The following is a 27,430-nucleotide window of genomic DNA, read 5'->3' as shown; positions in this document are numbered from 1 at the left end:
TTTTCAGAATACTTGAGCAGTTTCCAGTAAGATGCTGTTCACCTATCCCCACCCTGCCATCAAGAAACCACATTCAGTTCCTTTTGGCTCAGCGATGTTCTGGTCCTCATGTGGAGTCAGAGCTGGAGCCCACAAACCACAGCGCTTCAGTGAAAATGTTTGTGGGGTCCTGTTATGATGCTAGGCACAGCCACACTGAGGCAGCATGTGGGACACTGGTTTGGTTGTTAGCATGTTTGTCTCTAACTAAAGATGCTGCCACCAAAAACTTTGGGGATATTGAGACTGAGCAAGCCACCATCTTAGGACTATATTAAAAGGGAGGAATGGGGCAGAGTCTCATGACTTAACACGGGCTAATCCATGCTCTGAGAGGTCCACAGTGCCCACAGCAACAGCACTGTATGTGCGTGCGTGTGCGTGTATATGTGTGTGATGTGTGTGTGCACTCGAACTCGAGAGTGTATGCAGGTGCATGTAACTTACTTGAGCATGTTTTCTTATCTGCATTAAGAGTAAATCCCTCTTGGCACCGGCACAGGTAGGAACTCTCGCCATTTACACACTCGTGTTCACATCCGTGGCTTTCTGAGGCACAGTAGTCCACAGCTACAAAGCACAACACACATTTAGATTTTAATTTGGAAGACAAAGGAGGGCGCAACAGAACATCAGAACAAAACTAGAGTCAGTATGGTCTCTAAAAATAATAATAATAATAATCAAGAATCTAGATCAAGCTTTCATTCTGGAAGATAAAGGATGTATGGGACAGAAAAGCAAATCGAAATTATTACAAGGCACGCCTACTGAACTGGGAAAAACAGAGATCAGATAACACCCAGCGGCAGCTCAGAGCTCAGTGAGAGCACACTTGCCTTGCACTCCCGAGGCTCCGAGACCATCCCCAGCACCCTAAAACCACAAAGGCGTGAAACCCAGAGCAGCACATCAGCACAATCCCCGTGTTACTATATAAATGTGAACAGCAGTAAGAGTCACAATTCTTGATAAGTCACAGTTCTCTCCTCTAGGGCTTCTGGGGAGTGACTGAGGCAGTTGGAGTCCCTGCATTCTAGACTCTGCACGTACCTCACCTTGGCTGGATGCGTGCTTATAGAGCAGACCTGTGCTCTTGAAAACCTCGCTCTCCCGATGACCACGTGGTATGAATGAAAGGCCAAGGTTCTCACGGTTTGGCCTGTCGTTTGAAAACTTACCCATAATATCAATTTTCTGGTCCTGCCCTAGACAAGTGGAATCAGAATTTTTGGGTATTGGAACCTGAGATCTGTGTCAACAAGTGAGCAAGTAGGGAATTCTGGTGCAAGCTAAAGTTTAATAGTCTCTGTTACATTGTAGCACGTACTACATATGCCATTTGCACATGATACTGTAGCTATAATAATAAGAAGTAAATATAAGCACTCGGAATTTTCCTTAAAAATATAAGTTAAGCTTTGGAGAAACTTAAGGCACTTGGTACCAAATAAAGTTACTCCAAGAACAATAATTTTTATGGTATTATAAATATAAAAGATGGAACATTTTGTCACTGATATCAACAAGGATTCTGACCCTAGATTATTTTACCTAATTCTTCAAATCCCGTGCCAACCTAAAGAACTCCAAACTTGGAAAAATTCCATACATTATGTCATGGGAATGATTTATACAAGAAAGATGTTGAAAAACATATATATTTTTTTCAAACGAGCCTATTAAATGTTTTGAAACTACTACTAAATATAACTTTTATCAAATGTACACTTGTTTTTAACAATTAAGATACGTTTGTGTGTGTAGATGAGATGTGTTTAGGAGAGAAGCTGCTTGGTTTGAGGTTTGTGATGGGGACAGAGTCTTAATATGTAGATTAAACTGGCCTGGAATTTGGTAGCAATGTCTTTGGAGTTCTTGGATTACACAATTGTATAGCACTATGCCCTTCCAGCTGAATTCATAGTGTTTAGGACTTTTTTTTGGGGGGGGGCTGGTATGTTCCATTCACTAGACCTCCACAGGCGACTGTCATAGGAGCTTCACCCAGGCTGACTCTCAGGCTGCTTTATCCTCTGGGTGCACACATGTCTGTACTAAGGAAAGGCTGGATTCAGTGATGGTAAGTTCCCAAGACCCTGGTCTATAAACTCTCAATGTTTAAATGCTGTCATTGACACTTAGGGGTGGTGGTGGTCTAGGCCAACCACTCAGCAGTCAGACATGAAGAAACCCATGTGAACTTCAGAGTTTTAGGATCCGGAGAGTTCCGGTCCACTCAGCTCTGGCTCTCTTCAACACCAAGAATTTGGATTTGTTGCATAACTTCCCAAGTTGCAAAACTGTACTTTTGAAAAGGAAGGCCAAGGTTACGGGCAGACGTGTAAAGCTGACCACTCTCCTTATGCACTCTAACACAATCCCTTCCGTTATCTCTGCCTGGAGTCTCTATGTGCACCTTCATAGATGGGAGGAATACTGTCACTCCCTGGCTAGCCATATAGATAGATCACAGAGGGCTAATGTCCTAGAGTCAGAAATGAGCCTTCCTGTATCCAGTCTCTGCCCAGTGTGTGAGCAACCACTCAGCTCTCTTCAGACATAAACTTTAGTGCAGCGATAAAGACCAAGACGGACATTTGTCATGATGTTCTATCACAGCAACCGAGAAGTGACTAGAGCATACCTCAGTGACATCGTTAAACCGAGTCACCCTTAGGAAGTACTCACAAGCATCTAATTGAGATCAAGACAATTAGACACCCGACTCTAATAGAGTCACATGTTGAACTGGCCTGTAAGCTACATGTTATTATCCTTAATTTACAGACTGAGGTGATTGAACCATAAAGAAATCCAGAGATGTGTAAGAGCACATGGTACTTTCCACACAGGACACACACGCAGAGCACAGGAATAGGGGAGAGGGGAGGTTGGCAGGAGCTGTTACTCATACGACTAGGGCCTAGGGTGGGGAGTCTTCGCCCAGCCATTGGCTAATTTAAAAATAACAAAACTGTCCAGTGTTTTCCAGTCGTGGGACTAAGATGGGCAGAAGGAGAAAGCGGGCAGCCGGGGTGGTCGGTGGTGGCTCGGCAAAGCTAGCGGGAAGTGAGTGTGGCTGCCGATCTCGGAGCTAAACCAGGAGAGGCCAGAGCACAGAGTCTCCGGGAAGGAGGTAGCAAGCTGGCGGGGGTGTGAGCTCCGAGCTAAGAGGAGAGCACGGCCCTGGGCAAAGGCGCAAGTGCATTTTTTAAAAATTACACACAACGCGTGCTTATAAGTACCAGCCAGAAAGCGCCCTTCTTGGATGACTAGAATACAGCGCTGCTCCCTGGCAACCACAGCGCGGACGCGCTTCAGCAAATGTCAGATTCCAAACTGACGGCAGAGCCCCGAGAGGAACAAAGATTCTCTACTGCGCTGGGACAATCGGACAATTATTTGGTCACAGAGAGGGCTGCGTTCCACGCCACCCTCCAGTTTTCCAAGGACCAAGAGTTGGCCTCCCGCTCGTCCGTCTGTCCCCTGTGAATGTCACATTCTTAGTTCATTCTGTTTCTCCCTCACTCATTAGAACTTGTCTCCTGGCTCCTTGACAGGGTCTCCATTTTTACTCACAAAGACCCCCCACTCCCCACCCCGTTTCCTTTTCTTTCTTTCTTTGTTTCTCTCTTTTTTTCTGGTTCACAAAGTTTCTACTTATTTGACAACAGGAAGGGGCGAAGTGGTTTGTAGTACATATTTCTGGGGGGTGGATATGGTAGAAAACAATGAATTGTGGGCAGTGATTTTTCTCACCCTTTGAATATTAGTTGTACAGTAAAAAGTTAATGAAATGAAATAATACCTGGTGGATCAGCGTCGGCTTCCATTTTGGTGTCAACAGAATACCCTGCCACTTTGTCATAGTCACCACCAGGAAATTAACACCCCATCCCCAATAAATAGCTCCAAAGGCTTAGGAGACCAATCCCATTTGCTGATCTCTTTTATAACAGCGTATAAAAGCAAAGCCACAACGCTCTCACGTCTCCCATGCAGATAGCAAATGACCACTTTTATTTTGGTTATCTTTTTCCTCTTTCATACACCTAATAACCAGGGTATTCTGGAAAACATGCATTTGAGATACGAAAGATTGAATGTATATTATATGAAGAGAGGCAGCAGAGCCTCTGAAAGCTACAGAACAGCAAGATTTGGTCAGGAACCTACGTTCCTTTGGCTCTGCTCGATCACCTGCGGTTTACCTGCCATTTCTTGCTCAGATGATGAATGAGATCAGCCAAGGGTATTATAGCCAATCAGGAAGGTCCTGCATGCTAGGGGTTTGCTGGCCTGCTCTCCAAGGGTTAAGGAAAACTACAACCTATCAGTGAAGAAATCAGAGGCCATCCCAGCCCCTAACCCAGTCATTCAGTGTGGCGTCCCCGAGATGGGAGGGTGTTCAACTTCAAATCTGTGCTTGCAGCTTACATTTGACGGGGACTCTCGCTCCCTGGCTTTGTGTTAGAAGCTGTTTATTTTCTGTGACCACGATGCCAGTTCAGACAGCTGAGCCTTTCACTGAACTGCAGGTCCAAAGTGAAAGACAAGGCTGCCATGTGCCCCATCACCAAGCAGGATTAATAAATAGTACATGAGCTATATAGTTACGTCCCCAAGCTCTGCCCTTTTAAAGCCGTGAAGCAGAAAGCAATTTATATTTATGTAGATTATCAAGGGTGCTTTATGTGGATGGTCTGGAATGCGCAGATACTGACCCCAAGCACAAAACCAAGTCTTTAAAGTTCAAAATCTGCCTACAAACTAGACCATGAAACCAAGAACTTCATTAAAGCCCAAAGGACAGTCTGGGTTTGTCGTGTTCCACCCTGTTCTTGATGTGCCCTTCCTCAGCACACAGGCCGGAGCAACACCCACCTGTACATCGCTTCCCGTCCTCCGCCAGGGTGTAGCCACCGTAGCATTGGCAGACGAAGGAGCCCAGCATGTTCACACACAGCTGCTCACAGCCATGGTCCTCTGTGGCACACAGGTCCTGGACTGAGGCAAAGTCACACCATTAGCACACAGCTCCTGACCCATGACAATTCAACTCCGTAGAACTTACTCCAGAGATCTTAAGTAACACTACACGTTTTGACATATTATCGTTGTAGAAAACTGCGTGGCAAAATGCATAAAAGGAAAATCCACCTGAAGTCTTCTTCCCAGAGGCGACCACTGCGGACATTTTATGCATTTTAGTGTAGATTAGAAACATTTTCAAAGTTGGGATTATATGGAAACTAAATAATTTTAATTAATATAAATTTTATCCTTTTTTGTAAAAGTGGCAGTGAAAACCGCTTTGAACATGTTCCGAGGGCTCATGAGAGTTGAATCGTGATCGAGAGCTTCTCCTTGCTTCCAGAAAGTACCATTCCTAGCCTTCGGGCATGGGTGGCTTCACCAGTGTTTGCTGGGAGGACTTTGTTTTGAGCTGCCTCTGACAGTGTGCAGATAAGGCAGCCAAGGAAGTTACTGACTTACCAGTCTGAGTAAGAACGGCCCCTATAGGCTCTCACCAAGAAGTGGCACTATTAGCAGGTGTGGCCTTGTTGGAGTAGGTGTGGTCTCATTGGAGTGGGTGTGGCTTTGGGGGTCGGTGTGGTCTCGGAGTGGGTGTGGCTTTGGGATAGGTGTAGCCTTGTGGGAGTAGGTGTGGCTTTGGGGTGGGTGTGGTCTTGTTGGAGTGGGTGTGGCTTTGGGTGGGTGTGATCTCGTTGGGGTGGGTGTGGCCTTATTAGAGGAAGTGTGTCACTCAGGAAGGGCTTTGGGGGGCTTCAAATGCTCTCTGTCTTTCTGCTGCCTGCCAAATCCAGGTGTAGATCTCTCTCTCCCTCCTACCTATCCAGCACTGTGTCCACCTACATACCGCCATGCATCCCATCAGGACAATAATGGACTGTAAGTGTAAGCTAGCCTCAGTTCGGTGTTTTCCTTTGTAAGAGTCACCATGGCAATCCTGTCTCTTCACAGCAATAGGGCACTGACTAGGACATGTGGCAAGTCCGAGCACAGCACCATCTTCAGATTCCCCTCAGCCTCTTCCCACCCGACCCCAGGAAAGGTCTTTGAAAGCTCTCTCTGCGGGCTACTTGACCATTTGCACAGCAGACACCAGGTACCATGAGAGGAGCTAAGATTGCAGGGAGTGACTATTCACGGTCTGGTTTGAGTTAGGCATCACATAGCCACAGTGCGGCGAGCTGGCTAGTCACTCACACTCAGAGATGCGTGTATGCAGAATTGCAGGGAAATACGTCAGAGGAAGAAAAAGTTAAAGGCACCTTCCACCCACCACTGACTCAGTCTCTCCTTGGCACAGATGGGCAGACATGATGGTGCTGTTTCCTAGCAAGGAGGCTGCTTGGATACCATGAGATGATACTATTCACGATTCTGCCATTAAAACCAGCGAAAGCCAGAGAATGCAAAGGAGACTGGATGCATTAAAGGGACGTTCCTCTGGCTACAAAGCATCACTACATCAAGTGTGATGAAAACTCAGTTACCCAGCAAGCTGTCGGTCCCTGACTCTAACGTTTATACTTAAAGGAAAAAATAAAGTCTACAGCACTTAAAGATTGATTTTTATCTTTAACTGTGTGTCTGTTTATATGTGGCCACCAGCACAGCTGCCCACAGGACGGAGCACAGGGTTCAGATCCTCTGGAGCTGGTGACACACGCTGTCACCTGACATGGTTCTGAGAACTGAACTCACATCCTCTGCAGGATGCTCTCAGTGGCTCGGCCATCTCTCCAGCCTCGTCATCCTTCCTTGTTACTAAAATATTCTTTATTAAATAAATTAGATTTTTAAATATATTTGTTATATGCAAGTACACTGTAGCTGTCTTCAGACACACCAAAAGAGGGCATCAGATCTCATTACAGATGGTTGTGAGCCACCATGTGGTTGCTGGGAATTGAACTCTGGAAGAGCAGTCAGTGCTGTTAACCGCTGAGCCATAAGCCCTTTTAGGAAGAAGCCCCCAACTGTCACATATCCTCAGCCCCGTGAATATCCGCAGGTCTGTATTTGTCTCGATCACACTGTAAAATGCGGTTTGTCTAACTGTCCTCTCCTGGGGACAATGGCTCAGTCTGCAACGTTTTCATCTTGGCAACATGAGGAACCTGGTTTGATCCCCAGAACCCACATAGAAAGCCAAGAATGGTAGCAGGTACTTGTAATCCTGGCAGTGAGATAGGAGGCGGAACAGAATAGCTGGTACTCCCTGCTAGCTGGCCTCACTTGCCGAAGACATAGACCAGGGGCAGACCCTCAGGATAAAGGTGCATGGTGTCTGAGGAATAACAATGCAAGCTGTCTTCTGACTTCCACAGATGTGCACACACACACACACAAATAAAATTATCACCTACTTGGTCTTTGAACTGTGTATTATGCTTTCAGATAAAACATATTAAATTGACCAAAAAAAAAAAAAAAAAAAAAAAAAAAAGACAAAAACTGATCTGACTCAGCATCTCTATTAAATAAATTGGGCACATTTTTTTACTTTGCACTTTTTTTTTTTTTTTACTTTTAATTTTTATGTGTATGGATGTTTGTCTGCGTGGAGGTTTGCGCACTACAACCCTGCATATAGTTCCCAAGCAGGGCAAGAGAGGGCATCCTAGCCCCTAGAACAGGCGTTACAACAGTTGTGAGCTGTCACATGGGTGCTGGGAGTCAAACCAAATGCTCTGGAAGAGCAGCCAGTGGTTTTTTTGTTTCTTGACTTTTCTTGTTTCCTCTCCTCCTCCCCCCATGGAGCCTTCCCTCTCCAGCTTGAGATGAGCCCTTAAAAAATGAATAAAGGTTTACACTCTCACGTATGAAAATGCTCAGGTCTAAGAAGGTGAATGGAGACTTTGGGGACACGTCGGTAAGGGCGATTTCATCCAAACTGTGCTCTGTGCTCCTGTGTGTCTGACAGCATCTGCCCCAGCCAGTCTCAGCTCTGGGGACCTTAGCAGACTTCCAGCATAGCTCAAGGACAAGTATTTGTATGAGAACAGCATCAGGGTCCTCAGTCCCAGGCTTCACTGTGCCTGTCAGGTGACAGCCAGTTTGCCTCGTGCTGTGAGGAGCTTTCAGCCTCACACACCGGTGCACCCCTGCTTTGCTCCCTCTGAAGCATGCATCGTGATGTTAATGTGGTGGTGCAGTTACTACGCCATCCTTACTAGGCTCTGTGTCCCTTTGCAGTTATCCAGCACAAAGTCCTGATGCTGAGGAAATACAGGTTCAGCTCATGGCAACTTGCTGCTAGCTATCTTTCCAGGAGGCAAGAGCTTGTGCCTGCTTCAAGTGTCACCTGGCCCCCTTTGGGTCACTAGACCCCCTACACACACACACACACACACACACACACACACACAGCACTCTCCCAATGCCAAGATACACCACTTCTGTTAAACTAGACTGGCTAAGGGGTAGGATCTCAGTAGCAGTGTTTGCTAAACATCCTCAAAATCCCCAGAGTGCGGTGGTTAACAATCACCGAACCCCATGAAAAAGAAAAAAATCTCCACAATTCTCTGAGAGGAAAGCATTCAGTCTTCTCTTGTGACCTGGGACCCCAAGGCTCAGCTTTCTCTCTCCAGACACACGTGAGAGTGCAGAATCTGGTAGGACCAGGAAAGATTACAGCTCCCAGTCCCAAAGAATTGTCCCATGAATACTGAGCTCGCCAGTTGGCTCTGTGTGACTGTTCTTTCATACTGTTTTTAGTATGTCGGGATTTATGGCCATGAGTAATTTGCACTGACCCAAGGGAGACTGTTGAGGGATTAATTTTATTAAACAAAGACAAAGGAATAAACGGAGACTGGGCTCTAACCAAATGCCTTCTTGTTTTCCTAGCATTGATCACTTCCATTTGAAAAAAAAAAAAAAAAATAGATGTTTTTTGGACAATTCCTTACCCTTTTGAAAAACAACTTTTTTTTTTCTCCTTTGCAGCCTGGAAGAACTTCACTGGACAGTGATAAACCCACTTTGGGGCACTGAAGAGACCTTGACTTCAGATTTCCTGTTACCCTGGCACACCCTCCTGCCTTCTCTGCCTGGTGACCTAAGAATGGCTTGCGACTTCAGTCAAGCATCATCTCTTCCAGAAGCCTGTTCAAAGATTTCCTCCTACAGCTTCGTGACCATTTACCCCGGTTCTGGAAAGGTTGGGCGTGTGCCTGCCTGGACCAGAAAGCATAAACTGGTCTGTTCCACCTGACTGCTCAGAGCCTCCTGGGCTGTCCCTGAGTGTTGGATCGATGCGTCGGGATCCACAAAGTCGCACCGTGGGACAGGCCTCATGTGGGAGGTTTTATCCAGAGGAAGAAGGGGAAGGGGATACAGAAACTGCCTCTGGGCGGAGGAAAGGGCCTTTTATCAGGAATGTGGCACACGTGCAGGAGGAGGACATGCGACACTAGGTAGCTATGGGAAATGCCTCTTGGCAGCCATGGACCTGCTGTAGCCACGCCCCTCGGGCTGGCCATGGAGGTGCCTGACCAATGACAAAGATCAAAATCCCCTGCCTTCCCGCAAAGATGTTTGTAACTCCCCGAAGCCCTTCCCCACAACAGAAATAGGATCTGGGAAAGATGAGAGAGATGAAAACGAACTTCTGCACATCTTCATGGTCCTCACAACAAAACACACTCCTGTCTGAGGATAGGGGCGGAGGCACCAGTCTCTAGCTGGAGATACCGGAAAAGCTGTCATGGTGGGTAGAGAACCTGCGTGCTCTCTGCTAATGCCTAGTACCAACTGCAGTGCCCGGCACGTTGGACAGATAAATAAATTCACATCCGTGTCACACAAGGCTTGTTGGGCGTCTCTAATTTATTCTTCTTACCTGGGCCAACACTGAAGGGCGGGCATTCCTGTGGCATCATAGATCAGATTGTGAGTTTCAAGCCTCAGGCTTAGGTGATCTGACAGCCTCCTCTCCGCCCACACAAAGAACCCTATTGTTCTTTAATTTTTACTTTCCCTTCAGCAAAGGTATTCCCCCCACCCCCATTAGCAGATTTTTGCCTTGGCGTTGAAGATGATCCCAGAAATTTGGAACTCTTGGGTGTCCTCCCACTCCCCGTCCTTCAAACTCAACCAAGTCTTTGATACTGTTTGCTACTGTTCTCAACGTGCCCTGCCAAGAGGAGCCAGAATCAGTTCAATCAGTCTTGGAAAAAACGCCACCTGGTCTTCTGGTGTGGCTGCAGCATGGTGCAGCAATCCACTCTGGCCTCTCCTCTGTGTAAGTCTTAGTGGCTTCCCGATCGTCCAGCCTGATATCCCAGCCTTCCAGAGTACCATAAAATTACTCTTCCATTATAGCCAATGCTTCTCCACTCCTCTTTATCTTCCAAACCAAGACTTTTCATGCTCCAAGACTTCTGTACACGCTGTTCTTTTTTTTTTTTAAACCTCACACATTCATACCTCTTCCTTATCTGCTTTCCACCTATCTAATTTTTACGAATCCTTTAGGATACATCTTAAAGCTTTATTTTAGAAGGGCTGGAGAGACGTCTCAGCAGTGAAAAGCTCTGACTGCTCTTCCAGAGGTCCTGAGTTCAAGTCCCAGCACACATATGTGGATCACAACCATCTGTAATGGGCTCTAAATCCCTCTTCTGGTGTGTCTGAAGACAGAGCATATATATCATATCTTAAAAAGTATTTTTGCCAAGGAGACTTCAGCTGCATTTGTCAAGTCCCCCATCACAGTTTCCCTCTACAGTTTTCACAATAATTATAATTTAATGTTTAATTTGTAAATAACATGAACCCATCCCCCGTCACGCAGGAGCAGATAGGTCTTTGTGCCTGTTTGACTTAGTAAGCTCAGCTACCCGGCCTAATGCCTGGCAGGTAGTTGACGAAGGAACGTTTGTGAATGACAGGATTATTCTACTTGTTCATTCAAGAAAATTCTCCATTGTATGAGGAAAACAATAGTAAATCAAATGGGCCAAAAAAAAAAAAAAAAAAAAGCAAGAAAAAAATTCCATTGAGAACCTAGTAAGGAATTCTTCGATGTGCTGGAGTCAGCTCATCCAGAACTGTTGGTTGGCGTTTCTTCCACATAGGCGGCTTGAAACGGCCATGTCAGGAGTGTTTACACTAGGGAAGTTGGCAAACACTGCAAACCAAAGCCTTTTCCCCCAGAGAGATAGTTACACTTACCAGCAAATCACTAATGAGGACCCGCAACGCTGTCTTGTAAGCAGGGAGTAAGGCATGTTTACAGACTACCATTGTGGTAGTTCCCATATGCTTGGCCCAGAGAGTGGCCCTATTAGGAGATAGTGGCCTTGTTGGATTAGTGTGTCACTGTGGGTGTGGGCTTTAATACCCTTGTCCTAGCTTCATGAAAGCCAGTCTTCTCCTAGCAGCCTTCAGATGAAGAGGTAGAACTCTCAGTTCCTCCTGCTCCACGCCTGCCTGAATGCCGCCATGTTCCCGCCTTGCTGATAATGGAGCAAAGCTCTGAACCTGTGAGCCAGCTCCAAAGAGTTGCCTTGGTTATGGTATCTGCTCACAGCAGTAAAATCCTAACTGAAACACACTTCACACAATGTGATAGAAAACGTGGCTTTGCTGAGGTGACTCTGTGCAAAGACGTGAAGAAATGATGTAGAAACAGAGTCTTGCACGAGTTGTCGATGAAGACAGCACCATGCCTCTTCTGGGAAGCTAGGGGTGTGAGGCAAGCAGGTGGAATGACGTCTTCAGAGGCAAACTTGGCCTTAGCTGGGAGACTCCAGCAAATGACCTTCAAGAAACGGGTTTGTTTGTTTGTTGGGTCCTGGATTGTTTGTTTGTTTTGTTTGAAACAAGGTTTCTCGGTGTAACAGAGCCCTGGCTGTCTTGGAACTCACTTTGTAGACCAGGCTGGGATTAAAAGAGTATTCCACCACACGCAGCAAGAAAAGCTGTGGAATTGAATGTAGAAAGTGCCCTGTTTACAGAGTTCAAGGGAATAATAAGAGATGGAGAAGCATGAGGCCTGGAGCAGGCTAAACAACCACACACACACACACACACACACACTCACACACACACACACACTCACACACACACTCACACACACACTCACACACACTCACACACACTCACACACACACACACACACACACACACACATACCCTGCTTCCTAGGCCTTGAGACAGGACGGAGAAAGGTCTACATGGCACAGGAATGACCCTAGAGACAAGATTTGCCCAAGTTCCAATTCCATAAAGATGGTTTCATTTTACTGGGTACTTAGGGGAGCTTCAGACATGGGTATGACACTCACAAAATATTTTAAAAGTATCTTTGGCTATGTCTGGTTTGCTAAATTGGTCTGATACAGCAAAACTGGCATTTTGAAGCTTATAACAAATGGTCTGGCCAAATTCAGGCTATGTTTTGCCAGAGGCAACTGTTAGCACAGGGTCAGTGAAATGCGCCCATCAGTCCTCGGCCCTGGAGAATTTGGAGCAGTGGGCTGCAAGGACAGGTGGTATCAATTAATAAGGGCACCGTAGCTCCGGGCCTCAAGGCTGCTGCAATTCACCCATGGGGTCTCCCCAGAGGGGCACACAAACCCTGCATTTAAGCATTTCCCTTCTCCGGAATCTTGATCTTAGTGCTGGGTCTCAGCCTGGGAGCTTGGGATGTGCTCACGTTGGGGGAGGGGAGCATGTGGCCGGGGCTGTGGCTGCTTAGCTAACGTCACCCCGGGGCTTACTCAAAGGGCTTTTAGAGATCTTTGAGAACTTCAGACAAGCCACAGCGCATGCTACTGGCACCAAGGACGGCTTAATTTCTCCTTTGGAGTCAAAACAAATGAACACCTTCACTAAGGCACTCTTTTTTTCTCAATACCTCCTTCTAGAATTTAATCCAAGATGGAGAAAGGAAAGCTGTTACCACAGCTGGCATTTCACTCATTGGCAACACCGGGGTCTCTACCTGCCTCAACCTCAAAACTCACCCCTGGGCTAGACATCTACAAAGGAAAGTCAAACCCAAGCCCACATTTTGGGGGCCATTCCCACCCCATTTTTTTCATCCTGCCTGAAAGCACTAATCTTATTTTGACAGCTGCAATTTGGACTTTTAAGACTCAACAGTAAATGTGAGTCATCGGCCTTGTGCTTCTCTCCCGAAAGAAACAAAATGAACCCAAAAGTCCCAGAGAAGACAAAGCTGCCCTCCCTGGCAGGCTCCAGCTGGGCCTGTTCTTCTCTCTGCAGAATCAGTTCTCCTATTCACTGTGAGATTTTGGCTTTCCTTGAAAAAAGGAAAGAAAGGATATGGGGAGGTGTCCACACAAAATACTAAAGCCCAAGTAATGGGCTAGGGACAGAGCTCAGAGGTAAGAACAGCCCGTGCCTTTTCCGTGGATCCCCACAGAGGCTCACAACAGGTCCAGGAGATCCGGTGCTCCCTTCTGTCCTCCACAGGTACCACACACACAAAATGATGCACAGACATACCTACGGGCAACACCATATACATATACATTTCAAAAAGACCTCGACTGAATGAAGTAATCAGTGAAATCATACTTCATTGTGGGAGAGCGGCGCCTTTCAGTTTTCAAAGTTATCACATCACAGATCTAGTGAAGTACACTGTTGCTCTCTTCAGACACCAGAAAAGGGCGTCAGACCCCGTGACAGATGGTTGTGAGGCACCATGTGGTTGCTGGGAATTGAACTCAGGGCCTCTGGAAGAGCAGTCAGTGCTCTTAGCTGCTGAGCCATCTCTCCAGCCCCATTATGGTCTTAATACGCACGCACGCACACATGCACGCACGCGCAGACTCAGTGAGCTTCCCAGTGAGAGTTAAATGTCTCTGTCGAAGGCTTTAAGATAATGGACATTAGAATCCAAGGTGGCTTGTGAGCCCTGCGGGGAGGGCCTGATTTATCAGGTCTGGGCAGGTGGAGTCTGGAACACGCAGAAGTGACGCAAGGTTTAGGCTTGTGTGGAATTCTTTCAAAACTGTTACTGCTTCGTGTTTAGTCGGGTCAGGTCTCCCCAGATCCCGCCTGTTTTTAACTCCGTACCTGACACAGGCAGAGGGTGAGCGAATGATACACCACGATCTCTAAACTCTGGGCTCGGCAGCCAGGATTGGGAAGAAGCTGGGAGCCCGGATTTACTTCTCAGCAGCTGGGTTAGTGATGCCCTGCTCCCCCTGCCTCCCTGCCCCACCTCTGTCTTTCTCTTACTGTCTCTGTCTCTATCTGTCTCTCTGTCTGTCTGTCTCTCTCTTTCTGTTATCTCTGTCTGTCTCTGTCTCTCTGTCTGTCTCTGTCTCTCTCTGTGTCTCTTTCTGTCATCTGTTTGTCTCTGTCTCTCTCTCTGTCTCTTTCTGTCTCTCTCTGTCTGTCTCTGCCTCTTTCTCTCCCTCTCTCCCCGCCCCCCGAGACCCCTCTGCTAACCAGTAACAATCATGTCCTGCCCAGGCTTTCCCTTCACTGCCTGGCTCCTGGACCCTGCCGTTTGCTCTCAAAACCATGTTTCTCTATCAAGAAATGTGCCAGTCTCAGTACCCACCTACCCACCCACCCCACTTCATGTCATAAAGTCATCCTCGGGGCAAATCATTGCTGTGGCTGTAACAATTCTGTAGGCATAAAGAGTGCACACGGGATGGAAACCAGTCAGCATCCTAAACGGGTTGTTAGCCTTCATGGCCTGTGCTGTGGATGGGGTGGAGGGGAAGCTAAAATCTGAGGTTAAGTCTCACACGTGGGAGAGAAATGCCCAGGAAGAGTGTCACTCACAGAAAGGACCCCCACAGGCACTGAATAAATGAATGGCATCTTTGAATCATAATTTGCCTTCTAGGACAGAGGAAACATTCACGTCAGATCCAACCGTGATTTTAATATGCAGGACTAATTGGGACTTTGCCCTTGACACACACGTTCGGCTCTCGTCACCAGAGACTCTCGTCGCTGAGTCCAGCCTAGTTCCAAGACTCTTTCTGTGGTCTCTTTTGCTCGCAGCACTTTGAACACTGCTAACCTTCGGAGCCATAATTCTGATTTACAGACGCCGGCTCTATTGACTTGTAATCGGCAGAAACAAACTGTTAAATTCGAGGTCAAGCAACTACGGCAGCGCAGCCTGGCCCTGGGGAGGCAGAGGCCAAAGAACCGTGAGTCTGAGACCAGATTGGGCTACAAATGAAAGACCCATCTCAATACAAGTTAAGTTGTTTGAATTGATAAACCGGGCATATCTACACATTACCAACACGGTCCAGATAGCAAATATAATCATCAACCCCAAAGTTCCTTGCTCCTCTGCAACTCCTCCACCTGCTCCTCCCATTGGTCCTGGTCTGTTCTCTCTCTGTCAGCATGGAGGAAATGACAAGTCGTCCGCCCTCCCCACCCCCTTCCGTGAGCAGCTCCTCACTCACCAAGTGATACAATGTAGACTTTGCTCCCCAATTTACAGCTAAGTGAAAGTGGCTGGGGATTAGAAGTAGGTGGAGTTTCAGTTACCAGGCTGGGCGTGGTGGCCCACGTTTGTAATCCCAGTACTTGGGAGGCACAGAGTGGGGAGATTGCCACATGTTGGAGGCCAGCCTGGGCTACAGAGTGAGTTCCAGGACAGCCAGGGCACTACATGGAAAGACCTTGTCTCCAAAAACCTGAGGGGTGCAGGGGGGGAAACAGAGAAAGGAAGGGGGTGAGGTCTCTCTAGTGGAAAAGTAATTCAAACAGAGATGGTGAGCAGATGTGGGTGTGCAGGAACACACAAGGTTTTCCCACACACACCTTCAAATGTTCACTGTTCTAGCACCATTCTAGTGCATCTATACATTGTAGATGAATTTTAATCCAGCAGCATGTGCTCCGATCACACCCAAAGACCTTCTAGGTCTGTATGATCCCAGCTAGAATGCAGCAGCTACACCACACACTCTCGCTCCTTCTGCCTGAAATACAGACAGGCCCTTAGTGCACACCTTTAATCCCAAACAATGTAGGTGCAGCTAATTTGTAGAAGGAAACAGCCATGTTTCAAAGTGACATCTAATTGAGAGGCAGATAATATGATGAATCAGAGAAAAGATTTGACAGGATATGTCAGAGATAGGAAATGACCAGCTCGGGCTGGAGAGATGGCTCAGTGGTTAAGAGCACCGGGTGCTCTTCCAGAGGTCCTAAATTCAAATCTCAGCAACCACGTGGTGGCTCACAACCATCTGTAATGAGATCGGATGCCCTCTTCTGGTGTGTCTGAAGACAGCAACAGTGTGCTTATATCTAATAAATAAATAAATAAATAAATAAATAAATAAATAAATAAATAAATAAATCTTAAAAAAAAAAAAAAGGAAATGCCCAACTCTGATGAGAATAGGCAGGAAAGGGTGGCTGCTTAAGAGCAGTACAGAGGTGAATCAGTCAGTTGGGAGTCAGTACAGAGAGTACTGCCAGAGTTAGTTTGAGGCCAAGCAGAGCAATTCAGTGAGAAGCCAAGAGAAGTCAGACTGAGTCAGTCAGCTTAGAGAGATGTTTGAGCCACACCAGCCAAGTTGAACCACCAGCCAGAGTTCAGAAAGAACTAGAAAGGGTGAGCTTATTCAGAAGTAAGGCTCAAAGACAACAATTACTTCAGGCAAAAGTGCTTTTACAGTAAATGTCTCATATGATAAAGCTGAGTAGGGAAAGCTTTATGAAAGGCAGGGAAAAAATCAGTAATGTAGACCTCCAGTGCATTCCAAGAGTGGAACTCAGAAGGTGAGCTCCCATGCATTTGATCTAGTGCTGAATGGATGGAAACTTTGCAACAACTGGTGTTCACTAAACTGAGGGTCACTTAGACACTGAAGATGCCCCAAACCAGGTCACCTAAAATGAGCTCATATATCTTCTGAAAAAGAGACATTAGTGACCGTAGGCAGAGCAGACAGGAATAGTCTTCCACACCTGAAAGAGTATTCGTCCGTCTGGAATATGGCTTCAGAGGGTTCAAACAAGAGCCAAGGTAGAAATGACAAGAATAACATTTCATTCAGCTCACTTGATAACACAAGGAGTCTAGGATCCAGGGGCTTTGCAGTTGCGTAATCAGCTTCTCTAGAGCCATTTCTCACTTGGACACTGCGGGGCATAGCGTTCGGTGGCTGCTTGGGGCAGGGAGCTAAAACTTTTGAGTCCATGACATTCTGCGCATGAACCACCTATGCCTACTCCCTTTCTCCACAAAAGCAGAGTCTAAACAGAAAGCAGCAGAGAAATTATACTTCCATATGCAGTGTGTTGGGGGGGCAGTATCTGGGGCCCCTCCCACATTTTGTGTACCAACAATAGCACAGGCAATGGTGTGGAGAATTAACAGCCAGTGGTATGCTCGGGGTTAAATTAGTTCCGAGCCTCCCACAATCAGCAGGTCCTGGACCATGTCAAACCTGGGCTTGAGGAAATCTCTGGTTACAGCCCTCTAGGGTCTCATAAGAAACATGTGACATGCAGTGGCTAGGAGCTAGAGACAAGACCATTCTGACTGGGGTATAGCCACATTTCCTAAATTGTCTAATGTTTTTGTCCTTTGTTTCCCTCATCTGTAGGGTGACAGTAATAAAACCTACTTAAGATCTCGTTGGGACAATCTCACAGGGCAACAGACATAAATCTCTCAGGAAGCTCCTGGCACATGTCAAACACGTGAAGGGCGTCTGGAGTTAGGCTGACCTCACGTCCTGAGCAGTGAGTTGGGCAAGGGCTGCATCAGCACCGACTGCCATTACTGTTTATTTGGTTTCCTCCCATGTTAAAAAAAAAAGCAAGCTCCAAACAAAAGAAGCCCCCCCCCCACCAGCCATTATTTGATTTCTAGGGTTCTGCATGTGACCTAGTATGTTTCTATGTCTAAACACTTGTGACCAGACCGAAAGGGAAAAAAAAAAAAGACAAATTGGATCCACAAGTGAGCACATGAAAAAAAAAATGAACAGCAAGCATTTCTTCCGGAACATGAGGTGCTTCAGGGAAAGAGGCAGAATCCACATTCCTTTTTAACTGGGAGATTAACCAGCTACAATCAGAACAGGATCATAAAAAAAATGGCATATAGCTGTGTCTCATTTCACCCCTGGTGCGTTGTACCGGTGTCAGCAGAGGGACAGCATGTAGACAGGGGTCAGGCCGGCTCAGCTCTGCCTTCACACAGCCTTCGTCATCCTGAGACTGGGCACATGGGCTGTCACAGTTCAGTCAGCAGGGCTAAGTTCTAACTTGTGACCGTCATTCCGATTTAGTAAGTGAGGAAACTGAGGGTCAAAGAGTTAAATAAGCAGCCACAACCAGAAGATGGTAACGTTAATGGCCCTGTTAGTCTCATGAGCCCCATTTCAGAAATGCAGTTGAGATAGTAAGGTTTGCTTCAGAGAGGGAAGGGTGCACCTTTACCTCTGGTGCTGAAGGCTACAGTAATAACCTCAGGGCAACTAGGTTGCCACACTTCAGTCTTTACCCCAACTTCTTCCCTAAGGCTAGACACTTTCCCTAAACTTTATTGCACAAGGTTATAGGACCTCAAAGGGCAGCTCTCTGATGGACAGAAGCTCTCTGAGATTCTAAACCTGTAATCCCCAAACTCAGGAGGACAGAGGCCATGTATCAAAAAAAGAAAAGAAAAGGGGCTGGGTAGATAATTTAGAAACTAAGAACCTGCATTGCTCTTGCCAAAGACCTGAGTTCAATTCCCAGCACCAATATCAGGTGGCTCACCACCACCTGTAACTCTAGATCACAGGGGAAAGAATCCCTTTGGCTTCTATGACACAGAAACAAATAACAGTACTTTTTGGGGAGGAAGAGGAATGAGAGGCAGAGGATGAATGGAAAGGAAAGGAATGGGAGAAGGAGAAATGGGAGGAGGAGGAATGGGAGGAAGAGGAATGAGAGGAGGAAGGATGGGAGGAGGAAAGATGGGAGGAGGAAGGATGGGAGGAGGAGGGATGGGAGGAGGAAGGATGGGAGGAGGAAGGATGGGAGGAGGAAAGATGGGAGGAGGAAGGATGGGAGGAGGAGGGATGGGAGGAAGAAGGATGGGAGGAGGAAGGATGGGAGGAGGAGGGATGGGAGGAGGAGGATGGGAGGAGGAGGGATGGGAGGAGGAGGAGGGATGGGAGGAGGAGGGATGGGAGGAGGAGGTGGTGGTGGTGGAGGCTGGAGAGATGGCTCAGCATCAAGAGCACTTGTTACTCTTGCAGAAGACCCAAGTTTGGTTCCTAGGACCCACGTGCACAACCACCTGTAAATTCAGTTCCAGAGGATCTGGCCTCCACAGCTATGCAGTACATGCACTGACCAGACGTTCATGCAGGAAGGACACCCGGACACATAAAGTAAAAGAAACAAATCTGTTTGTGAAGAACAAACACGGATTGTAGAGTCCAGTCGCCGAGGACTCTGGGAGTCGCTCTCTGATTCATTTGTCACTCTTGAATTTAAGAGCCTCTACCCTGGGCTCCTGCCCTTCCTTTAGTGGACTTCCCTACTCCCGCACCTAACTGTCTGCTTAAAGCCCAGGTAGCTTCTGCTCTGAGCTCTGTGGTGCCACAGCCCTAGGCGGAGCTCTGCTTGGCTCCTTTGGGTTTTTCCCCTGAGCCTAGGCACTTCCCTCAGGCTGAGAGGAGTCTGAGGACACCAGGTCTACACTGGCTAGGCAGGACTGACAAGGCTGCTTGTGAGAGAAAGAAGGCTCTTTAGTTTTATCTATTTGTTTATTCGTTGGTGTTAGAATTCATCCGGCACAGCCAAGCCAGAGAAAATGGGCACTGGCCGCTTCCCAGGCCCCAGCCAATCATGGGGCATGAGACACAGAATGTGTTGTGCCCCTCAAAGAGGAGAGGGCAGAGAGGGGGTGGGCATGATGGCTGGACACACCTGAGGAGGACAAGGTGGCCAAGAGGTGTGTGAGATGGTTCTAGATGACTCATCCTAGGCTCCCTGGCTCATCAGTAAATTCTATTAAACCCATGAGTATTTGGCTTCAGCTGGGGTTCTGGGGGTCACAGAGGAGCCCAAGAACACAAAGCTCTCATGCTTTTGGAGCCCCAGAATAGAGCGCCAAGTCGACAGGGGGACAGGGAGGTCCTTCCGTCAAATGCTCGGTGCTGAAACCTAGAAGTGAGAAGAAAAGTGCAAACTGTGTCTTGGCTCTCTAAATGCAGTGCTAATCACAGCCATTTGTGCAAGCTGCTTTCCGTTAGTGCCTGAAATGCTCGCCATGTGGTAATTGTAACGGCTTTGCATTGCATGAACTACGCATCAGACTTAGCTGAGCTGTCTTTGCTCTCTTGCAGCCGGTCTTCCCAGGCCTTGTGTGCTCAGTTGGGCTGTATGTGGTTAAAACAGTGGTTATAGTTACAACTTATGGAGAAGGGGGAGGAGATGGAGGAGGAGAAGGAAGAGGAGGAGGAGGAAGAGGAAGAGAAGGAGATGGAGGAGGAGGAGGAAGAGGAGAAGAAGGAGGAAGAGGAGTAAGAGAAGGAGGAGGAAGAGGAGGAGGAAGAGGAAGAGAAGGAGGAGATGGAGGAAGAGGAGAAGAAGGAGGAAGAGAAGTAAGAGAAGGAAGAGGAAGAGGAGGAGGAGGAAGAGAAGGAGGAGATGGAGGAGGAAGAGGAGGAGGAGGAGGAAGGGGAGGAGGAGGAGAAAGGGCACACACTTACTATATGGTTAATTCCTGAAAGTCTGGGGTACCTCCTGCTGGCTTATATATCAGTGTATTGTCTAGTTTTGGAAGCAGGGTCAGAGAAGAACATTCTAAGTTCTAATGCTTTATGTCTGTCTATCCCTCCTCCTTTTTTTTTTAATTACAAGAACAATAAAATGTCTATCACCAAAGCAGCCAGATCCTTGCATACCTCTAGAATGGAGTGTGTCTAATGATTCACTGCTGAGGTCGATAACGGGTCCTCAGTTCATGCTTTGGGAAGAAGATAAAAGAAACAGCTCCTTAGGGCCCAGCTAATAAAGCCAGGACGGAAAAGCTTCCAAGGGGCAGAAGAGGTGAAAGAGACTGCTTCTCTGAGACAGCATCTCCACCAACCATCCACGCATTGCCTGGTGACCTACTATGTGCCAGGCTTAGACACTGTGATTTATTTCCAGATCTGAGGAGGTGGCAGGTAGGTTGAGAGAAGGACTATGGGAGAATAAGACGCACTTAGCTAGAGCGCAAGCAAAGTGACACATCAGCAAAATGGTCTTACTGCTGCAAGTCTTCTGATCCGTGCTGAGAATGTATCCTTGCTTGCACTTGCAGATGTACGAGCCGGGTGTATTGATGCAGAAGTGGGCACAGTTGTGTTCCAAGACGCTGCACATGTGGACGGCTGCAAAGGAAGACAAAGAAAGTAAAAGTGAGCAGGGAACCTTCCCCTAGCTTCAGTCTACCCAGCAAATGTGTGTCGTGAGCATGTGGGAGGAGAGCTGAGCCCAAAGAGAAACCATCTGAAGTCCCTTTCAGCAGGGAGGTTCACTGTCTGAATCCGACAGTCGGATAAAGAAAGGACCACATAAGGCGAAAGAGGAATGGTGTTAGGGTGAACCATATAAAATCGAGGATTCTGTATGACCTACAAATCTACACGTTTCAGGTTCAGCTTAACACCATTATTTGACAAGCAGAGAAGATCAGAGAGGTTTCTGATTTTGGGACATCTTCAGGAAGATGAAACCTTGAGTAGGCAGGAGTAGAGGTAGGAGCAGAGCTATTGGATAAACAAAGGTGTTAGAAGCCAACAGCTTCCCACAATCATAAATTCTAAGAATGGTGTACTTTCAAATCTGCATAAAGCACACAAAAATTCGGAACAACGCCGTATTCAAATGCTTTATAGTGCCATGATTTTTGTGTCCCAGTTTTAAATATTGTAGCATTTAGTTGCTGAAAGTATCTCAGCTTCAGATACACAGGTTCTTACATAAGTCTATCTAGAGCTCTTGTTGTTTTTTTAGCATCTCAGTTTATGGCTTTAATCAATCAAACTTGAGCTTATTTAAAATCAACAGACATCAGTGTTAATGGAGCACATTATGTGAGTGTTCTCATAGACAAAAGATGTCCAAGTGAGAAAACAGCTTTCTGAAGCTTGTACAACAAAGGAGAAATTTAAGGGCAACCCTGTGTTTAGCCAGTAGGTAGGGAAACTCAGCTACTGATGGGCTGCTTTATGCATATACCTATATATTCTGGATGAGTGACCAGAGCTCTAACTGCTGAGCCATCTCTCCATCCCAGTTTCATTTACTTTACATTTGGGAATACCATCTATTCCTATACCCTATCATCAATCTGTCTGTCCATCTATCTATCCACCCACTTGGATTTTCATTAGTGACAAATTCTATCTATACTAACCCAAGCACTGTATTTTACAGCATCCAGAATGGGCTCTAACTTGAAGGATATTAAAACGATCCTCATTCCCGACAGACTCCCCATTTGTGGATTCTCCTGGTCACTGAGATGTACTGTAACCACCCCCCACACACACACACGTACAGCGCATTCCCAGGCGTCACTGAGTTACTGAAAGGTTAGTAATAGTGATCTCCTGGTTCTGATGCCCTGGGGTGGGTTGGACAAGGCAGCATTGCTTCCTTTAATCTTCTGTTTTATATGATAACAAATCGTTCTCACAGCCTAGGCAGCAGTGTGTCTACATTTCTGTGGATTTTGTAGTAATTCTCCTGGTTGAAAGGACCCACTAAGGACAAGAAAAGCTACAGTAAAGCCCTTTTAGAAGAATGAATGCATTCAAATAGGTTCTAACCTAGAATGATTTAGGGTCTTTGATGGCCATGAGCTCAAGGTTAGTGAGTCAACAAAACATATTAAACTTGTTGTCTCTGAATAGATTATATTTTTGACCAGCTACGAAAATGTCAGATGACCAGAGGCTCATCTCAACTGACCCTGCCTGTGTTTTATATAAAATAAATGATTCCATATTCTTCCATTCAGTGTTTACAGTGACTTCGTTGAACAATGAAAAACAACTCTATCTTGGGTTTAATCTCGAACCTGAGCTCTAATCTAATTTAACCTTCTTGGTTGAATTAAATTAGCCGGCTCTTGCTAAAGCCTACCGATGGCTTCTTCCGTTGTCCAAAGGCCATTTCTCAGCCTACTTAGACATTTACTGTCGGTCAGCATGAGGACGGTTTCTAGTCTTCCACCTGTATGCAGATGGAATGAGCACGCTCAAATGCTTTTTCTGGGAGGCATATAGTTATTTCCCCCAAGATGGACTCCGGTGTAGTTAACCCAAGTCAAGTTGCGTTTCCATCATTTTCAACCCATTCCTCAGAAAGTACCAGGTTTTTTTTTTTTTTATTCAGAAGAAATAATAATCCAGTCTAAATCAAGATTGGGACTGGATTTTTAAGTTTATTGTTAAATTTTGTGATGGCTAGAGTTGGAATTATTGTTATCATTACTAATTAATTTTTTACTGAATTCACTTTATAGACCTCTCATTGCCTTCCTCTCAGTTGATTTTTTTAAGACAATGTTTCATTTAACCCAGCCTGGCCTAAGGGAAGAATGTGGGGGGGGCACACATGCTCGTGAGCATGTGAAAACACACACACACACACATGCGCCAGCCAGTCAGCGGTAGTCTAGGTAGCCTAGACTGGCCTAGAATTCGTCATCCTCCTCCCTCATCCTCTTGCACGCTGGGACTATTGGTGTGCGCCACCACACCTTGAGAAATCTATCTTTAGTAATTGTGTGAATAACCAGCTGAGCATTCTGCTCGGTGTGGCTGACTGAGGGTCTCCTTGGGAACAACCACCAAACATATAAGCCAGCATCTATGTGGGTCTGCCTCCCCGTTTCACAACAGAGCCTCAAAGGGGTGGAGTCAGTGTAGACTTAGCCCAAATGCAGGGTGTGCCTTCGAAACTATTAGGGCCTTAAGCTGTGCCTAAGTGGGAAGGGGGGCTGTTAGGATAGGAGGAGGTTTGCTCTGAGCTCTAGAATGCCATCTGATCAAACAGACAGGATAGAGTTAAGGAAACTCAGCCCTAGCCACACTGCACTGACTCACCAGATTTCAGAAGACAGACTTTCAACCTCAATACTTGCAGTTTTCAACCACGAGAGTCAGCATTTTCCGCTCCTGGACATCGAACATGGATGCCAGGGGGTGTGGGGTTTGGTCAGCTTGCACACAGGACCTCGATTCACAGCACTCTGGTCTCTACATCTGCGGTGGGTTCCGGGGTGGCCTGAGAGGATGACCTCATGTTTTCCCCATGCTGTGGCTGTCCTGAGAGGTTACTAACCGCAGGCATAAAACGGCTGTTGTGTCCGGGTTCATGGTCACACAGCCAGAGCCAGACCCCGTATTCTTCCTTACTCATGGTGGTCACTGCATGACAGTGGCTCCTTCCTGCATACATCTGGACACAGCCTGCTGCTCCCATAGGCCCAACTCGTTTCCCTGCCTCCAGCAACACCCTGTCCCTCCACACACACAGTGGCTGCCTCTCCCACGCCGGCCCCTCATCGTCACAGTCCCTCAGTAGAGGGAGTGAAACCAGAGGAAGGACCAGGACTGGCAGATAGACAGAGAGACATCGATTTGCATATAAAACAGACTTTAAAATATCATTCTGTGCTTGGATCACGGCGGCCACCGTAGGCAGAGGGCTGCTATTCCTCTTCCCGTCTGAGCCACACATCATGGTCTAGCTGTAGTTTCAGAACCAGAACCCCCGGCTGCCCTTCTCTTCTTCACCTAGAGCTGGCTGACCCTGCGAGGCAATTATTAGGTCTTTAAGTTTTGATTTCTTCCCGAGTTTCAAGTGTACCTATGTTTCTTGTGTGAATAAGATGATATTTTTTTCCATATGCTTAGAGCCCCAGAAAGCACACAAGCCCACATCTCTGAGATAGGTCTCTCTTTTGTAGCTCAGGTTGGCCAGGGACTTCCTATATAGCCTAGGCTAACTTTAAACTCTAGAGCCTCCTACTTCAGTCTGTTTAAAAACATTGTTTATATTTTTATTTTGCCTCTGTGTATGAGTGTTCTCTCTCTCTCTCTCTCTCTCTCTCTCTCTCTCTCTCTCTCTTTCTCTCTCTCACACACACACACACACACACTCACACACTCACACACTCACATAGGCACATGCCAACGTGTCCTTTGGAGGTCAGGGTAGCATTTCAGGACTGGCTCCTCATTATCCAGCTCATCACTGCGATGCTGCGCGCACCCCAGGCTATCTGGCGTGGAAGCTTCTTGCCAGTCCTCTAGGCTTGGCTTCTCTCTCACCACTGCCTCCAGCTTTTTCTGTGAGTGTGAGTTGTGGGGGTGGACTTCAGGGTACCCATGTCAACGCCTCTACCCTCTGAGCCAGCTCCTTGGCCCCTCAACCTCAGTGTGCAGGTGACAGGAGTGTACGATCAGTCCTAGACGCATGGATATATTGATGACAGCGACTGTTCGTTATTACGCTTATTGCTTCGTTTTAAAGGCTTCCTGGAGCCCCCATGCAGACCCAGGAGCTCTTTGGGATGAGCTCCGAGCCCAGACAGCTATCCTGGAGCTATGAAGGAGAACATCTTCCCAACAATTCTGGGGCTTGTGCACAGAAAGGAAGCACTTAGGCTCTGAATCACGTGAGCTGGTATTTAAGCTGTTTTTTTTTTTTTTTTTCCTTCTAAGCCTCAGTTTCCACTTTCGTACTCGGGGCACTGCAAGAATACCTGTCTGGGAGTGCAGTTTCAGGCTTAAATGGAACAACATACAGAATGTACCTCCAACATACGGAATGTACCTCCAACATACGGAATGTACCTCCAACATACGAAATGTACCTCCAACATACAGAATGTACCTCAAGTGAGACATGACCGGCTGTGGTCACCGGGGTTGCAGTTCGATGTCTCGGGAGGATGCTCATGGCCGTGTCTGGTTGTCAGACTACAGGTCAAAGATAAAGCCAGTTGCCTTGCCCATGCATCCCGAGAGGGTCTGACTATATGGACTGTGTGTTTGTAACACATCCACCCTCCTGTAAAAGCCCCACCTTACAGATGAGCTAAGGGAAGCTCAAAGGGCCCAACCACACATCCAACCTCTCACCAATCACTGTCCTAGACCTACGCATGGGCCAATTCCCAGGTTTGCCCTCCTCAGATGAATGGCCTCAGCAGAGCCATTTTCCCTGTGGAGGCTGCCCTTAGAAAACGGTTCACCTCAAGACAGGAACCTCGGAATCAGCAAAGTTTGCTAACCTTTAAGGCCAGGGCTGGAGAGATGGCGCCACGGTTAAGAACAATGGCTGCTCCTCCAAAGGTCCAGGGTTCAAACCCCAGCACGCACATGGCAGCTCACAGCTGTCTGTAATTTCAATTTCCAGGGGATTTGACACCCTAACACAGACATACCAGGCAGTACCGTGTAGCCTGCCTCCTTGGTTTTCCTAAGCATCAAATGCAAGGGGGGAAAATGCTTAAACGAACGTTGGTTACTGTGGTGTTCAGCGTGTGGTTGATAAAGAGGCTCTGGGGCCTCTTCAGCCTTTCAGGAGAGCTGATGAGCCTGGCTCAGCTGTCCCAGGGGGTTCATTTCTCCGGCAGCACAAAGGAATGAGATTATATCAGTGTTTTCTTAAAGGCTCCAGATTAAACAGAGATGATTGGGGGGGACTGTCCAAATGGCCCTTTAAATTTGCTGCCTGTCTAAAGCGCACAGAGAAAGAAGGTTCTCTGAGCCCAAGTCCACATTCAGTCACGTGGGGGTCGTTCACGTCCTATGTCTTATCATCTTTCTTTCCATTTGTTGATGAATACAGCGTGCTTATAAAAGGCTCCTCCATTGAAGCTATCCAGTACCCATGAACTGATTTTTTTAAAAAAATATTTCCAGGAAAGGGGAGGGGAACATAAATTCTGCTGAAGTCATTTAAAGTTGTAAACCTTTAAAACGTTTGCAGTGCGTTCTGCTGATTGGAGTTTTCCAGTTGACTTAGGCCACGGTGCCCCGCAGTAATGCAGCTTGTCTGCAGAGCCAGGGAAATGGTGCTTCTGAACGGTTTCCAACTGACATTGCTCAGGGGAAAAAAAAAGGTTGTTTTTTTTTTTTTCTTTCAGGCATTGATTTCTTAAGTAAATCATTTGACTCTGGAGTTGAGAGAAGATGGAGTCTTTGCTCAAGTTAGTTTTTGCAAGGTTTGCGAGGTTGTCTTCTTTTAATGATACGACAAAAGTGCACCCTAGGGCTGGGGATGTATCCCAGCCAGCCTCATCGTGGTGCTACAGGCCTGTCATCCTGGCTCGTGAAACGCAGAAACAACAGAATGATAACAGTAACAG

General features: G+C 46.9%; 1 protein-coding gene across 3 annotated transcripts in view; it reads right to left on the bottom strand.

Annotated features, from left to right (window-relative positions):
• Nucleotides 1-27,430, bottom strand: part of MATN2 (matrilin 2) — a 119,215-nt gene that overhangs the window by 37,875 nt on the left and 53,910 nt on the right. For all 3 annotated transcript variants that reach the window (XM_080909430.1, XM_080909431.1, XM_080909432.1), the window contains exons 4-6: nt 21,309-21,431; nt 4,927-5,049; nt 487-609 (exon numbers count right to left, since the gene is read on the bottom strand). In XM_080909430.1, coding sequence (XP_080765556.1) covers nt 487-609; nt 4,927-5,049; nt 21,309-21,431 — 369 coding nt within the window. The remainder of the gene's footprint in view (nt 1-486; nt 610-4,926; nt 5,050-21,308; nt 21,432-27,430) is intronic.

Source organism: Micromys minutus (genome assembly GCF_963924665.1).
Source record: "Micromys minutus genome assembly, chromosome: 33".
Lineage (NCBI taxonomy): Eukaryota > Metazoa > Chordata > Mammalia > Rodentia > Muridae > Micromys > Micromys minutus.
The sequence above is the reverse complement of the archived record's forward strand: the minus strand, read 5'-3'. Positions and strand labels throughout refer to the sequence as shown.